Below are 16,190 nucleotides of genomic sequence, written 5' to 3'. Positions count from 1 at the left end.
CGAGTTGACTGAATTTAAAGATGTGAATGCCCAGGGGTTTCCTGATTGTACCAAGAACTCCTGTTACCCTTTTTTCATTTTAACTTGTTCACTGCCTAACAAATTCCCTTCTACTTAAATCACAAAGTCTGAACTTTAACTGGAGGAAAGAAACCACTGCAGTGTTATAACAGGGATGCCCGACAACAGGGCAGAGATGTGAGGAAGGCCCGAGCTGGCTGGATAGTATACAGATCAGCTCCAAAGGTGGCCTCTTGTCCATGGCCACAACCGTGGGCGAGGTCTGGAGTGACAGTGGTGCCAGGTCTAATGCAACCAAAGTGAATCCAACTCCACTCTTCTGCAGGAAAGAAGGTCTCTAGCCAAGCTTGCAATTTCCAAAGAAAGCAGAGAAGAAGGGAGGGGGACCCCTCCTCACCCTTCCAGACTACCCAAGCCCCTCTTATCAGTATGGGACAAATCCTATAGCTGGAATCTCAGGCCACCACTGGTTGCCAGGGAAAGCTACCAGGTTGATGGTGGTTTTTAGCGGAATGGGGGTGACGCCATTTCACAACGGACTAGAACGTGACCATATTTGCATTTGCAGACAAAGGCTGAAGTCCTCATTTCGTTCTAGTGAAATCATCTTGTAGAACCTAAGTCATTGTCTTGTTTTTTGTAGGAGTTGTGTGTCTGTGGCACTTTCCGACGGCAGAATCACCAGCAGCCCTGGATCGATGATGGTTTTCTCACTGCAGTTTTGTCTACTCCCTCATCAGTGGATCCCTAATAGAAATAAACTGTCCAAAGTCTACCACTGTTATATATAATCAGCCATACTTGGAGCAGGATACCATCATGCCTCAAATGAAATAAGCAGGCATGGAGCCAGAATAAGCTAAAATACCGCACTAGATATTTCTAACTTCACCATAGAACTGATACGCAGGAGAGATTTCTGTTGCCAGTCAGAGTGACCCAGGGATGATGACAGTATGGTTGCTGTCAAGCTAAGGCTGAGTCTTTGTGTTTTCTACTGAAGGGGATATTGTGCATCCTACAACTCTAATGCAGTGTTACTGCTGTGATGATGTCAACTTGACTCCACACGAAGGCCACCTGTGAAGTTTCTCTGCCCTAGACCCCCTGGTAGACTCTGTACACAGACGGTGTCACTGCCACATCTGAAGCCTACAGAGACCCTGCAAACCTCCACCTCTGGGGGGATGACACATGTGCTCCTTCTGAGCCACACGTGTAAGCATCTGCGAATGCTCACTGTCACGGCGTCATCATCCCACTTTGGGGGAGCCGCCTGTCTTCCTGTCCCCTGCAGCAAAGTCCTCCCCAGCCCTCAGCAGGGCCCAAGCCCCACAGTCACTCCCGCTGACCTCTCCTTGTGGAGAAGCCCCTCCTCAGCTTCGTGTGGCTCCTTTCTCGGAAGATTTTGAGAAGCTTTCCTACACCATCCCAGTTTTCTAAGAGCATTTGGGAGCCTCCTCCACGCTGACGGTCAGGAAGGAGGTAGGAACCAGGGGAGATGGCCGGGCCGAGCATCTGAGACCCAGAGCTGCCAGGACCCCTGTGGCCTTCCACTGACTCCCTGCCAGCACCACCCACCAGAGGGGGACCACCTCCCCACAACACTTGTAAATGCCCAGCACCTCCCTTTCCAGGACCACATGCTCACTGGGAACTTTGCCGAAGGTGAGCCTAGAAACTCGCCCTGTGGCTGGACCCAAGCCCTGGCTCCTCCTGGATGGACACCTCCCGCCCGAGACTCACTGTCCCCTCCCCGCGCTCCCGCTGTCCCCTCGGATGCTCGCACCACGGTACCCGGCACACGCTGGGGCTCTGCCATCTCCTCCCTGGGGTGCCCAGTAAATGTGTGACGAGGAAGCGGCCCCAACCCTGGCATCAACTACACCCATAACCTCTGGGGAGAGTGGCCTGAGCGCAAGCCAACTTTCCCCAGGGACACACATCCTCTCTGGTGGGGGCGCCTCCTGTGCTGCTGTCCTGGGGGCGGTGGGGGGAGCTGGTCTACAGCCTCTTCCTCTCCCACCACAGGTCTGGACAGTCTGGACAGTGAGCTCCCTGAGGGCAGGGGTGAGGGCCCATCACCTCCTGCTCTCGGGGCTGGGAAGGGCGTGATGTCAAATACCCCTGCGGGGCGGCATGCTGGCACGGCACACGCTCCCTACCCTGTCTTCTTCTGACCTGGAAGATTACGGGGCCACCAGATCCTGAAACACCCAGGAAGCTTCTCCGGGGGCAGAAGATACAGTCTACTCAGAGGTGGATCTGTGCTCTCAGGCTGGAGCGCTTCGAACATTGTGGGACATTCTCGTTTACCATGACCTTGCTGAGACCCTGACTACCCAGGGTGCATTTACTAAAATCTCATAACAGCCCCAAACTGGCCTCTCCCACGGAGGGCTCGGCTGGCCTCTGGCGTGACCGTCGCACTTGGGCCCAGTCGGGAGCGCACCCTCAGGGAACAGGCAACACCAATCAGGACAGACTCGCCTTATCTACCACCTTTGCAAAGAAAACTGGCCCTATGATGACTCCCAAAACGCTCGGCATGAAACAGTAGCGAGGGTGGCTTAACAGTTAACATTGAGAGACATATTTGGAAACTCTGGGGCTTTAGCAGCACACTCAGGACAAGTACGAGCGGGCAAAATCCTTTAAAAGAGAAACCCACTTACCTGACACAAGGGGACGAGGAGGCCTCTTTTGAAATACTCTACCTAAGATGAGACGTGTGCATGCGTGTGTGTGCGCGCGCACGCGTGTACGTGTTAAGTTTCCCCACCCACTTCCTCAGAGCACATGGGGGAGGGCACTGCTGCTCCGTCAGGTGCAGCCGATGCCCAAGGGAGCGGTGTCCCGGGAGCAGGGCACCCCTGCCAGGCAGTCCCCAAGCCAAGCCCCGCTGCGCCCAGAGGACCTACCAGAGTGCGTCCTCAGGTGGCCGGTGAGGGCGTCCCGCCGGCGACACGCGTAGTTGCAGAGGTGGCACTTGAAGGGCTTCTCGCCCGAGTGAAGCTTGATGTGCCGCAGCAGGTTGCCTTTCTGCGTGAAGGAGGCCCCGCACTGGTTGCACTGGAAGGGCCGCTCTCCTGCGGGGACGAGAAGGGAGCCGGTGAGAGCGGGACTCGGCGCCGGGACGAGGGGAGGACGGGGTAAGAAAGTTGTTTCCCGTGGGCCCGGTGACTTCCACCGGCTGCAGGTTTGATGGAACACGAGGCTTTCAGACTAAACCTGCCAGTTCCTTAACGCTTCACTGGTTGGGTCAATTTGATCTGAAAATCTAATTTTTTTTTCCCTAAATCAGAATGGCACATCACAATGCAAATTCAAACTCATTTAAATAAAGTGACTGCAACATTTTGTGATGAAGAGCCACTCTTCCTCATCAGCAGTTTTGGAATAAACCAATATCCAATTTTGCGTGTTGTGGCATTTGGTGGGGCTTTTAATGTGGCTTTTTTCAAAGGGTCTTTAAAATATGCCACTGAAGCAGCAAAATAAAAAGGAAACTCATTAAAAATGCATTTCAGGATCACAAGTTCATTTCAGCGTTACATTCTTATATTTAAATGAAAGGCACTTCATTATAACAGTTATAATAACTTCTTTTCATTTACATTTTCCCTGTATTTTCCCTTTCAATTTCTTCTCCATTACCTGTCTGTCCCTATGCAGGCAAATCAGGAAAGAGACAGACAGAGTGTGAGGGTGGGAGAGAGAGAGAAAGAGAAAGATTGAATAAAATGAGAAGTTGAGACACTGGAGGGAAGGTCTGCACCGTCCAAAGAAAAGTCCAGAATCTCAAAATCTGACCTGCACTGAGATTTCTGGCTTTTTGCTTTCCTCACAACCCTACAACCTTGAAGCTAGTATGGTTCTATCCATATTCATAGAAGACAGTTATATTTTCAGTACAAATATTCTAAGAGGTGCAATTTAGTTGTCATTAGGAATTCTTTCAGGGGTGGCACTACACTGGAGTGGTGACAAAAACAAAAACAACAAAAAAACACTGGACCCTCTGCTGTGTGTCAGCTCATGTCCCCAAACTCTGAATCCAACAAAGGAATAAACAGGCATCTGTGCTCAAGAAATATGCTACTGAGTAGTCATAGGTCTCAGAATCTAAAGTCGGTGAAATTTTTATTTAACTCTCAATTAAAAGAGGGATACATTTGTCATGTTTAAGTAAGCATTAAAGCTCTTTTAAAAACAAATGCTTTTTTTTCCTTTTTTTTTTTTTTTAAGAAGAAGAGCTCTGTATGACCACAATATCTGGTGTTGAGATACCATGAAAATGCACTTACTACTGACAATTTTTTCTTCAGGAAGAAGAATGTGTTAAAATGTACAGTTAATTTTCCCAATTGGCTTACATGATTTTGGTGAACAAGACAGCACTTAGCAAAAGCGATTAAGTAGAAGCATATCTGGTGCCCTTAAACTCTACACTAGATTAAATTGAAAAGTCTATATTGACCTCTGGATTTCATGATTACTATCATTCTTCATTTTAAGTGGGCAGGACAGATGTGCTACTGGAAAAATTGAAACGAATTTACAATGATATTCAATTATAGACCATTTGGAATCTTGACACTAACCAGAATATATTCAGAATTTTCCCAAATCTAGATCTAGATTGGAGCTGGCTGAGCAGAGGAAGTCCAGCAGGTGGGAAGGTGATTATAAAAGTCACTATAGCTCCCTACATCTCTGAGTCAGGAGGCCACACTGGATGAGATTAAAATAGCTGATAGTCAGGCAGCCCCGAGGAGCATCCAATAGAGATTGCTCATTACCTACTAGAAACACTTCTGAGCCTTCACACACACACACACACACACACACACACACACACACACACGTGTGTGTGGCTTAACTCTAAGCAGACAAAACAAGGAAGAAGAGCCCAGGGCGACCTCGTAGGGGAAAAGCTTCCACCCACTCGCCCTGGCAGGGGGACCCTCAGGCTGGCTGTTCTGGAAAGCTGGGTGGTCTCATGCCACGAAAATGCTTGTGACAAGGATGTGGGCCACTCTTGGTGACCAGCATGCCTAAGTGTGACCCCACACATTGTGAAGCGTCCCCTCTGTGCTGACGAGGTGCTGGCTGGGCTCCTCCTGAGGTCGGACGGGCTGGAGGGAACACCAGCTTGGACCCTGCCGTCCAGCCAGCGTCTGTGCAGGACAGCAAGTCAGCAGAGTGAGAAAGGACAGATCCTTCCAGCCATGCGTCCCTTCTGCAGAACAGGGCAGGCAGGAAAGACAGGGGCCGTGTCTCTGAGAGTGCAATCTGTCTTCTAACTTGAGTCATCGGCTCTCGTGTATCCTGCTGGGCCTGGTGTCTTAATCCTGCTGGCAAGCTTTCCTGGGAATCTATTTGTTTCTGATTGCTGTGCTGACATGAATATGTATCACAGGGCCTGGGGACTGGAAGACAGCGTTCCCTGCAGTGACAACACGGAGTTCAACTCAAGGTGGTTTCCCTTTGGGGGTGTTAGCAGGAAAGGGATCAGGGCCCCGGAGCTAGACGGCAGAACACAGCCCACGATATCTGTGTACTTCTACTGGTGATCGCTTGCCCCCGGCACGTACACGGCTGGTGGTAGCCAAGGTAGACCAAGTTCCTCCAAGGCTGTATTCCCTTTTATTTAATTGGGTTGAGGGCTTTCATATCATTAATTCAAAATTTAGTTTTTAATCCCAGTAACTCTATAATCTGTCATTTCAGAGACTCCCTGTAAGAAATGTCTGAGCTCCTTTGCATAACTTAATTGGGCAAAAAAGAAAGTCTCCACGGATGCCCACATCATGAAATTTCTGACCCTATATCAGAAGAAAGTGAATTAAAAAATACACTGAACTACAAGGCTTCGCTTGGGCTTATTGCAGCTGCGCCTCGGAGCAGCACCCAGTGCGATGCCGTATTTACAAAGCACGGCGACTCTGCCTTTCCGCCTTATAGATGGGAATGGAGTGGGCGCAGGGCCGGACAGAAGAACCATCATTCAGACACTTTTCCTGAGGCTTCCTGTTAAAAACCCATCACTTAGAATCAGGTTACTGCACGGTCCTCTACCACTACCCTCCCTCTGACTCTCCCGTGAGCCCTCGGAGGTTGGCGGGAAAGTGCTACAATGACGCTTGGGTTTAAAAAAATGAAACTGAGCAGCACAACTGGGGAAGTGAAATGGTGTCATCAATGGACGACTCACACAAGGGCAGCCCTGGCCCCTCTCAGAGGCGGTGATGTGGGAGATTGCCCCAGAGAGCTGCAGTCCTCCAGAAGGAAACCCCAGTGCACCCATCCCACTCGGTGACGGCAGGGGCAAGTCCTGGCTTCTGGGGGGACATTAGGTGGAGCCCAGGCTCCCCGACAAAGGGCCCCCTGAAATGGCACTGTTTCCGGTCCGCTGTCAACTGCACGTCCCACCACCTACGGCTGCTCCCAGTGTCCTCTGGGTCTGGACCAGAGTCTGCATTTTCACAGGACACCCCGGTGATTTATGGGGACTTGACATGTTAGAGAATTCAGGACGGGGTTGGTAATTAGCAAAGCATGTCTTTCTGATACATTCCACTCCTATTCCAGGAAAATGGAAACCTCCTAGCATGTCTATTTATTCAAGCCTAGTTTGGCCAAACTATTTCTATATCGACCTATGACTATATTTATGCAAAGTGGAAAAGCATTATGAAAGCAAATCAGGAGTTCCTTGTTTCATTTTTTTTTTTTTTAAATAAAAGTCAAGGCAGGAACCATAAAACTGATGGTCTCTATGTCTCTCTTTCTGGAATGAACTCGTTCTGTAAGCGAAAAACTCCACGTGTTGGCACCTACTTGGCCCGTAGCCACTATCTGTGAGCAGAAGTGGGCAGCAAACAGCCGGTCTACTCTGCATATCCATACTTGGCGGGTTTATTCATTAAACGCAATTATTCTTTTTATCAGGGCAGGCAGTCATTATATTTTGGCCATTTAGTATGCCAGCATTTCATTCAGTTATCAAATATTTATTGAAGAGAACTTTCACTGTATAGTCAGGTTTTACATGAATTAGCAGGAAAGTAATGCATTTGCAAGGTCTGTTCCTCCATCAGGAATGAATTGATATGGGTCCCGGTGTAACCTGTGAAGGGTCTATCACTACGTAACCTACCTTCACATTAATTTCCACCTCATTACAAAGCGGGGAGCCTGACTACTCTCCTGTGAGCTTCCCTTGGGGCTGGATGTGGCGGGGACATTCCACTGGATAATTGGAGGATTAAGAGGCACATTAGGAAAAGCAAAATCTGCTAAACTGTAGAAGTTACGTTTTTACCGAAAATGAATGTTGACTGAAAATCAACATATTTTACGGTTTTCCAGATGTATGACAAACAGAAATTTTTCTGGGAACTGCCTGATTCAAATACAAAAATGACAACTCCACAAAGGTCCACATTTCCTGACAACCCAGCTGTTTTGCTCCATGAATTTTCTGAGTTCCTGCTTCAGTTTTGATAATCAGATAAGCGTTTGGCCCCTGGGGAGAATCACAGGAGGCTGTGATGTTCTTCCTCACTTCCCTGAGCTGGCTTACAAAACCCACTCCGCCTCTTCAGTCTGCTTTTATCGGTTTGTTTTTCTCCTCTTGTGGAGAACAGGGGCAGACGCTGGCTTTACGATGACCTAAGATGCCACCCTCTGGGGCAGCAACGGCTCACGGTATGTTTTATGGCCCAACTTTCAGTGACCACTGGAGTTGGCACATTTATTGTGTTGTTTCCACCTTTCGGGCAGAAGAGTAAAGTTTCTGTTCAATTCAAAAGACACCTTATGCATGCAGTTTAGGTAAGATGCGACCTGTTAACATTTTATTTTGAAGACTGTCTAGTGCCACTTGTGGTGACAGTCCTGGTGGGGATACCCGTGACTGGTCACCCACCAGGACTGTGCACCCCGGGGGATGTGGACGGGGCAGAACGGAGACCCTATTCCTCCAGCCCCCAGTGTGAGAACATGTCAGGAGCCTGGGTGCAGCCGTCAGACACAAGAGTGTCTGCGTCCCTTCCTTTCTGGACACAGAATACTGTTCTCTACTGCCAAAGCCTCCACTGCCCCGTCCACTAGGACAGGGGTTTGGGTATTCAATTCTTTACCAATTTGAGATAGAATCTAGTGGCAACCAAACCATCTTGGTGGGAGTGTCACCTGCCGGAGGATAAGCCATCTGAAAACAGAACTCTTTCTGAAAGACTAAATTTTGCTGCTATTCCACCATTCAACGAGTGTTTCTAAAAATCAAGCCTTTATCAGTTTGGATAACCCCAACATGCACATTTGACTCATGGGTTTCTTAGTGGAAAATTGGAGGAGATTTCAGCTTATCAATCTCCTCTTATCTTGCTTTGTCTCATTTTTTTAAGGGTGAACCACCGTTTTTTAAAGACAGCCCCACCGCCAATATTTAGAGAGTATGCTTTCAGGCCCTTGTCAGAACCTGCATACCTGTTACCTTTTCCTTTCTGTTTACGGCTTTAATATATAGGATCAAATGGGTGCATGTTCAGAAGTCCTTTTCTGAATATTGTTCCCGAATAGGGAGGCTGCGCCTCGCTCAGGACACTCAGCCGGGAAGGGCCTTGTCCTCTGCGACACCCCGTGGGCCCCTCCAGGCCGCCAAAGGAGGAACTACGCCAGGCCTTACCAGTGTGGCTTCTTTTGTGGACCATGAGCACATTGGGGCCGATGCAAATTATCCCACAGACATCACACTTTAGTTTGCCGTTAGGAAGTCGAATGCCCCCAGCTCCTGACAAAGCTTTGCTGCCTTGGACACCGTGGGAGCCATTCATTTTCTCTCCGGAGGCATCGAGCATCCGTACGTCCTCCGCACACTCTTCCCCATTCACTTCACAGGCACGCCCATTCTCTTCATCACTCTGAGTCTCTACTTTAACATTACCAGCTGAAAGAGACAATACAACACAGGGGGCCACTCAGTGTCATCGCAAAAACAGAACAGAACAGCACAGCAGCAGAGACAACCCGGCGGGGGCGACACCTTCTACACACAGGTTCCTGGCAGCTGACACCCGGGGACAGTGGCCCGGGCTCTGGACCCACCGGCCCACAGGGGACTGTGACACATGGCAGCAAGCATCACGGATTTGGGAGCCTTGTCTGCCTTCTCTGTAGGTCCGGAGGGCGGACGGTGGAAATGCATGGAATTTATAAATTCTCGCTTTGGACTGGGTGTGTGAGGGGGGACCTCTATGCAGGGTAAGGTCACCGGGTCCACTGTGACAGCCTGGGCCCCGCTGGAGTGACCTGAGGCCAAGTCCGACACCCTGTGAGCCAGAAGACCCCTCACGCCAGAAGGTGAGTACTGATCACGTAGCCCCCGAGGTGTGGGACCTCGTTTGGCAAAACCCCCTAAGAAGCGCTTATCTAGCCTGAAAAAGTCCCCTTAAGCATAAGGAAAAGCACAAGCTACCTCTCCTTCGTTCATGTATGAATAAACATGGAGACAAAACTCAGCAAACACGCGCTCAGATTTCTGACCAAAATTCCTGAAAGAGTTCTGTTTGTTTGTTTTTTCTTTGACACGTGGTCACTCTACACCCTTTTTATTCCATGATGAAAATAAAATCTGTGTCCTAAAGAAGTGCCATGATTTCTCAGGTTTCCTCCAGTTGCTGAAGGGTTGACCAGCATGATGGTGAACGTAACAGATCTGCACTAGCTTTTCAGAAAGCAAGACTCGTGTGTGCATGGGGGTGAATAGTACAATAACCACTGTCTACTCTGCATTTAGAGTCATTATTTCTGTCATTCATGTATTTTTCTTGGTAAAGAAAATAGACATTTGGTTTGCATTCTTCTGAAACACCAACTGATGATGGATGGCTGAATCCAATATTGTGATGACCGGGAGGAACTGCAGTTACACTGAAAGGCCTCACGTTCATCACAGTCTCTAGACGTGAAGAACAGGAAGTAGGTAAATTCTGCCAGGAAAAATAATCAGTGAGATCGACAGTAACCAGGGCTACCAAATCTATGATCGACGTTGCAAGTCAGGGGTTCTCCAAGTGTGGCCCCTGGACCAGCAGCACTGGCATCTCCTGAGAACTTGCTGGAAGAGCAGACTCTTGGGTCCACTCTCACCCACTGAACTAGAAAGTCTGGGAGGTAGGCCCTGCCCTGGGCATTCTGCACATGAGCACCCAAGGGATTTCCACGTACACTCGATTCTGAGAAAAACTGTGCTAGTAATACTCCAAGTTCGTTTGACTCAACACATTTCTCATGATTTGGAAGCCCAGAGCCCAGACTCTGAAATAAAAATTCCCAGTTTGGAATCTCAGCTCCACTCTTCATAAGCTCTGAGATCTTGGGCAATCCTCATCTGTACAAACGAGAACTATCCACACTAGCCCAGCAGGGGCTTTGAGAGGATTTAGTGGGTAAAGAGATATAAAGTGAACCGAGGCCAGCGACTGGCCTGGCAAATGAAAGCACGTTCCCACAAAGCCGTCCCCTTGAGGGGGCTCCCCAGGAATGTTCACGGCATGGAGCGCGTGCCAGGCGCTTTAACTGCCCTGTCATGGGTAACCCTCACAACGGCCCTATAAGTGAGGTGCTGTTATCCTATTTTACAGTTGAAGATGCCCAGGCACAGAGAAGTCGAGCAACTTGCCTGAGGTCACACAGCTGGGAGATACTGCAGGCAGCCTGGCCCCAGCGCCCACGCTCCTAACCACCACACCGCCCAGGTTGCCCATCAGATCTTTGGAGAGAAGACTTGCAGACCAATAAGCAAATGGAACGAATGAGCTGGGATACGGGCCACACCCCCACTGTGGACTTGGAGGCCCCAGAAGTGATGGGATATCTCTTCCCATCACATCCTTGCATCACAGAAGACTGTCCCGAGGACTCCAGGAAGTGGGCGTGTCCAGGTGAGCCTCCCTGCTAGATCCCGAAGAGCAGGGACTCGGGAGCATCCTGCATCTCAGTGGCCTCCTGCTGGCCTCTCCCAGCCTCTGGAGGCAGGGAACCAAGCCCTACCTACATGGCGAGCTCAGGAGACGAGACAGGTGAGGAGGGTGGCTGTGCCATCACGTGAAGGCGCTTCACCCCGGAGCCCTCTGGAATCCCGTTCTCACAGCGAACTCACGGGGGCCTCCCTGCCCACTGGGTTCTGCTCCGGAACGCTCACAGCCCGCTGCACTCCTTCACCAGGGTTATTTTTAATCATCTGTCTCACGGCTTTTGAAAATGAGATGGGGCCACTTCAGAGCACAGCGGGGCAAATGACTGTAGGTGTGGCAGGTTCTGCAGCGCCCGGAGCTGGGACCCAGGGCGCAGGCCAAGGACCCCGTGGACGGAGGAAGGGAACCATGCAGATGAACAAGCGTTGGCATGATTCCCTTCGCCGATCTTCCTGCACTCAGCTCCAGGTCGTAAGTTTAGAGGCAACCAGCTCAGTGGAACTGACTCTTGCTTGCTCCAAAACACACCTCAGTACAGGACTTATTAACACTTGCCCCAAACTCCCACCTGTTCTGCATTAAGAAGACAGGTGTTTGTGTGACCGTCTGGTGGCCCTGTGGCTTGTGTCGATGACGAAGTGCGGGCCCTTCCTGGTGAGCAGCAGGGGAGCTTCGGGCGACCTGAGGTTTCTGCCATCAGGACACACGTCCCGGTCCCGCGGGCAGCCTGCCGGCAGAGCAGGTAAAGCGCGTCAGGAGTGAACGGGGTGAGGACAGCGGGGGTGAAAACCGAGGGACGGATGTCACCTTAAATATCACAGACGCCCTCAAGCCAGGAGCCTTGACACCAGTCACTCGTCCGACAGCAGTTGACGAAGGCGGGCCAGCTGCCATGTGACAGCTTCTCTGAGGACTCTGTCCACAGAGCCGAACACCAGAGGCTGAAGAGAGCTTATTTTAAACTAGCCTCCGACCACTGTGGGTCCCCTCGTACGATTTTAGGTAGATGTGTTTGGTGCCAGAAGGGACCAAACTTGAAGGAGAAAATTCAGTATCCTGTGATGTTCTGGTTTTCGAAAAAAAGGTAGGCAGACCCCCAGACTGGGGGTCCCTGGATCACAGTGGCAAGGTCAAGGCAGCGTAAGTAATGGGAACTGGACAGAGTGCTCCAGGTAAGCAAACGGTGATGCACTGAGTCACAAAAGCCGGAGGCCACATGCCGGGGATGCAGGGCTGGAAGCGTGCTAGAGCTCTGCGGGTGAATTTGAGGCCAGACTGTGACAGGAGAGATCTGTGGCAAGTAAGAGGGGGAGAAAGGGGGCCCGAGGGTGCTGGGAGTGGAGGTGAGAACCAGAGGGCAACACGTCAGCATGGGCTCGGCAGATTCAAGCACGTGTGCACTTTCTCTCAGTGTTGGGGGAAGGTTCCCATCTCTTTGTGGACAAATGCAGGCTGGGTGCTGGTTGCATGGAAGAGGGGCACCCCCCACCCTTGCGTCTGTGAAAACGGAGCCTCTCGTGTGACGGAGAGGCGAAAACAGGCGACATGCGTATTATTTTCGTAGCTGATGGAAATCAGGCCACGGAACTGTCTTAAGACATGGCAAACACAGACCAGATCTCAAAGGTCAAAATCTAACAGACGTGCATCACTTAAGGTAGAATACACATTTCAGAAACACAAGCTCGGACAGGGGTGTCTTGGCTTCACCACTTCGGTAAGTGTGAAAATGGCTTCGGGGGTTTTAGGTGATGATGAGCTTGATGATTAGTGACGAGGCCTGAGCAAAGGGTAGCAGAGGCTGCAGTCTCGGGGGCCCCTGTTATTGACACCTAGAGTCCCCGGAGCCAGCCAGGCCGAACGCCTCCTTTACATGGGTGAGCGCAGCCCGGAGAGGGTCAGAAGGAAGGAAGTCGGCGGACACTGAAGCCCATTCCCAGCGGACATCGAGGGGCCCGGACATGCTCGGCTCAGAGACACAAGCCTCCGGCTGAGAGCAGAGATGCCGCCACCCACCCCGAGCTCCTGGACGAAGTGGGGCAGGAAGAGCGGCCAAGTGGGGATCGGAGGTCCCTCCGCAGGGGGGCACCCGCCCCGGGAGGCCTCTGAGCAGCCCGAGGGCAGAGGGCAACAGCCAGGCTCTGGCTGCCAGGCTCCCAGTCAAGGCGCCAGAGGGGCGGGCGCTGGTGCGGGGAGGTCCTCGGGTCTGAGCGCTGGCGGGCCCGTGATTCTGAACTACGCCCGCTGAGGGTCAGCAGCACCAGCCTTTGCTCCCGCTGGTGAAGGAGGAGACGGGGAACAGGTGCTGTCCATCCCCTGCAGGTTCACATGCAAACACCCCAGAGCCCACCCAAAGGGACAAGCAGGCTTCCTGCATCCGCTTCTTGAGAACGCCACAGGACCAGCCCCGTCCTTTTCTTTCTTCAGACCCGCCCGTCATCAACTCCAGGAAATGGTCAGTCCTCCCTAACCTGCATTTAGTGTAACGTCCACCCCACGGAGGCTGTCTCTGTGTCCCTCCCCTCCTCGGAATCCCTAAACCACTTCTTTGGCTCCGTTTCCTTGGACCCCAAACTGCTTATCCGCAGTACTGCTCCTGTGAAATGTTATACTCTCCTTGAATACAGGGATTATACTCACAAATATCTTCTGACTCCATCCTCGCACCACTTAGAAAAATGTCAAACTCAGTAAGGTGCTGAATGGAAGTGATTAAATCTAGAACATGAAATGGGGACTTCTGTGTTTCTTGACCCCAGAACACTCTGGCTCAGGCCTAACCTTGCGGCCTTTCCACTGACGCCCGGGAGCTAATGGACGAGACCCCAATGTCATTATTTAATAAACGTGGCTGCAGGAAGAGTGGATGCCTTCAAATCCTGAGCCAAAAGCCACTTTCCTTCCCCGATGCAATTGAAAATTCAGGAAAACGAAAGTTTCGCTGTTATATATTTCAGAGGCCTTCTATGTGTTTAGTAACAGGGCAGATCCAGTTGACCCTGGACCTCTGAACCTTAGCACTTAGACAAGTTTAGCAATGAGAGAATCCAGGGAACTCGGGGTCATCGGGGCCTGGGTCTCCTGCCAAGCATCATACGACCTCATGAATGATCAGATCATTTTAATGCACAGGAATAATGCACACTGGCAGCCCCGCCTCACAAAGGGGTTCTGTTTCCCCCTCGTCTTCTTCTTCCTTTCGAATGTGTCTTTATATTTCCTGGTGAGGTAAGTGGCACTCTGACAGCATTTTTCCACTGAAAAGACATCCCCAAGCTGTCCCTGTGAGTTTAAGCCAGGTAAGCTCAAAATGCTCAATATTTTAAGTGAAGAAACAGGAGACAGAAATAGTCCTGCAATTGACGACTAGTAAAAAATCAAATGGAATAAAAATATTTAAGAGAGATCTTGAATGAGGGTAATTAAACGAAAATTTTAGATGCAGAGAAGATGTGTAGAAGTTTTGGCACCGCCTCTAAAGGATTTATGAAAACTTTCAAGCATTTTTAAGGTTACTGAGACCATTTATTATAACTCATATTATTTAAAATGCAGGTGTTTTTTTTTTCCCTTGCAAAGATGTATGATTAGGAATACGTTTATCCTTATTTGATGTTTTAGGTTTTAAATGGAATGAAATCAGGGAGAGACAAAAGAGGAAGATTATGAAAAAAAGAATGAGTTACAAGTATATTTACATTTTCCTCAGGTAACAAGGGACACAAACTGAGGTACAGGGGGTCAAACAGTTTATGTTTTTAATTTTCAGGAAGGAAAAAAAGAGAGATGAGTGAGGAGGACAATTTCCCACTATGACCACCAGGTGGTGACGTTGGCCCAGAACAGTTGGGTTGCTGTTTGGGTGGAGACTTCATCAAGGTCAACAGCCATTTAGTTACATCTTGGGTACGTGGGAGGGGGTGGGGAAGGAGGAGAGAAAGAGATATGAATACCTTGTGAACCCAACTGTATAAATATATAGACAGGAAGTGTATCGAAACCTGTACCGTCTATCTTACAGTATCTCCACGTATTGTAGAGGTAGCAATGTTTTACAGACTGAAGTCTTTACCAAAGGATCTGCTCCAATATTACAAGATGCTCGAGCCTAAACCTTCCTCAGATTTAATGAAAACACATCTTAGAATGCATTATCTTACTCTTAAGTGCTTTTGACTTCTTAATATTTCAACAATGTGATTGTTCATCTCGAAATTAGTTATCTGTCCTAGTATAACGTTTTATATAATCATACCAGCACACATATACATATAGATGCACATATACACGTTTATATATATATATATGCATATAGATCTCAACAGAAATAAATTTCAAGCTGTTAAAGTTAATTCAAAGGAGCATTAGTAAGAGAAAGATCTCTATAACTTTTTTATAACATCTTTATAGGAGTATAATTGCTTTACAACGTTGTGTTAGTTTCTGCTGTATAACAGAGTGAATCAGCTCTATGTATATATACATCCCCATATCTCCTCCCTCTTGCATCTCCCTCCCACCCTCCCTATCCCACCCCTCAAGGTGGTCACAAAGCACGGAGCTGATCTCCCTGTGCTATGTGGCTGCTTCCCACTAGCTATCTATTTTACATTTGGTAGTGTATATATATAAGTCCACGCCACTCTCTCACTTTGTCCCAGCTTACCCTCCCCCCTCCCTGCGTCCTCAAGTCCATTCTCTATACTGGAAAAGCAGTCAATGTAGGTTATGAGAAAAGGGATATTCTTGGGTTGATACTGCCAAACCCTTTAGGTACCAAAGAGCTTTTGATAGCCAGGATGTCAGAAACCTATCTTTAACAGCTACTGACACCTTTTAATTTATTTATTTATTTTTGCTGTGTTGGGTCTTCATGTCTGTGCGAGGGCTTTCTCTAGTTGTGGTGAGCGGGGGCCACTCTTCATTGCGGTGCGCGCGCCTCTCACTATCGCGGCCTCTCACTATCGCGGCCTCTCTTGTTGCGGAGCACAGGCTCCAGACGCGCAGGCTCAGTAGTTGCGGCTCACGGGCCTAGTTGCTCTGTGGCATGTGGGATCCTCCCAGACCAGGGCTCGAACCTGTGTCCCCTGCATTAGCAGGCAGATTCTCAACCACTGCGCCACCAGGGAAGCCCCCTGACACCTTTTAGATTACAGCCTATATTAATAATTGTTACAGTATTAA

At 49.6% G+C, this 16,190-nt stretch overlaps 1 protein-coding gene across 5 annotated transcripts in view; it reads right to left on the bottom strand.

The window, feature by feature from the left end:
* Window positions 1-16,190, bottom strand: part of IKZF1 (IKAROS family zinc finger 1) — an 89,784-nt gene that overhangs the window by 14,726 nt on the left and 58,868 nt on the right. For 3 of the 5 annotated variants that reach the window (XM_081243468.1, XM_081243465.1, XM_081243464.1), the window contains exons 4-5: window positions 8,717-8,977; window positions 2,943-3,110 (exon numbers count right to left, since the gene is read on the bottom strand). In XM_081243468.1, coding sequence (XP_081099594.1) covers window positions 2,943-3,110; window positions 8,717-8,977 — 429 coding nt within the window. The remainder of the gene's footprint in view (window positions 1-2,942; window positions 3,111-8,716; window positions 8,978-16,190) is intronic. The other 2 variants (XM_081243466.1, XM_081243467.1) reach the window with 1 other exon arrangement.

This window comes from Mesoplodon bidens (genome assembly GCF_964165515.1).
Source record: "Mesoplodon bidens genome assembly, chromosome: 9".
Taxonomy (NCBI): domain Eukaryota; kingdom Metazoa; phylum Chordata; class Mammalia; order Artiodactyla; family Ziphiidae; genus Mesoplodon; species Mesoplodon bidens.
Note: the sequence above shows the minus strand (reverse complement) of the source record. Positions and strands in the feature narration are given on the sequence as shown.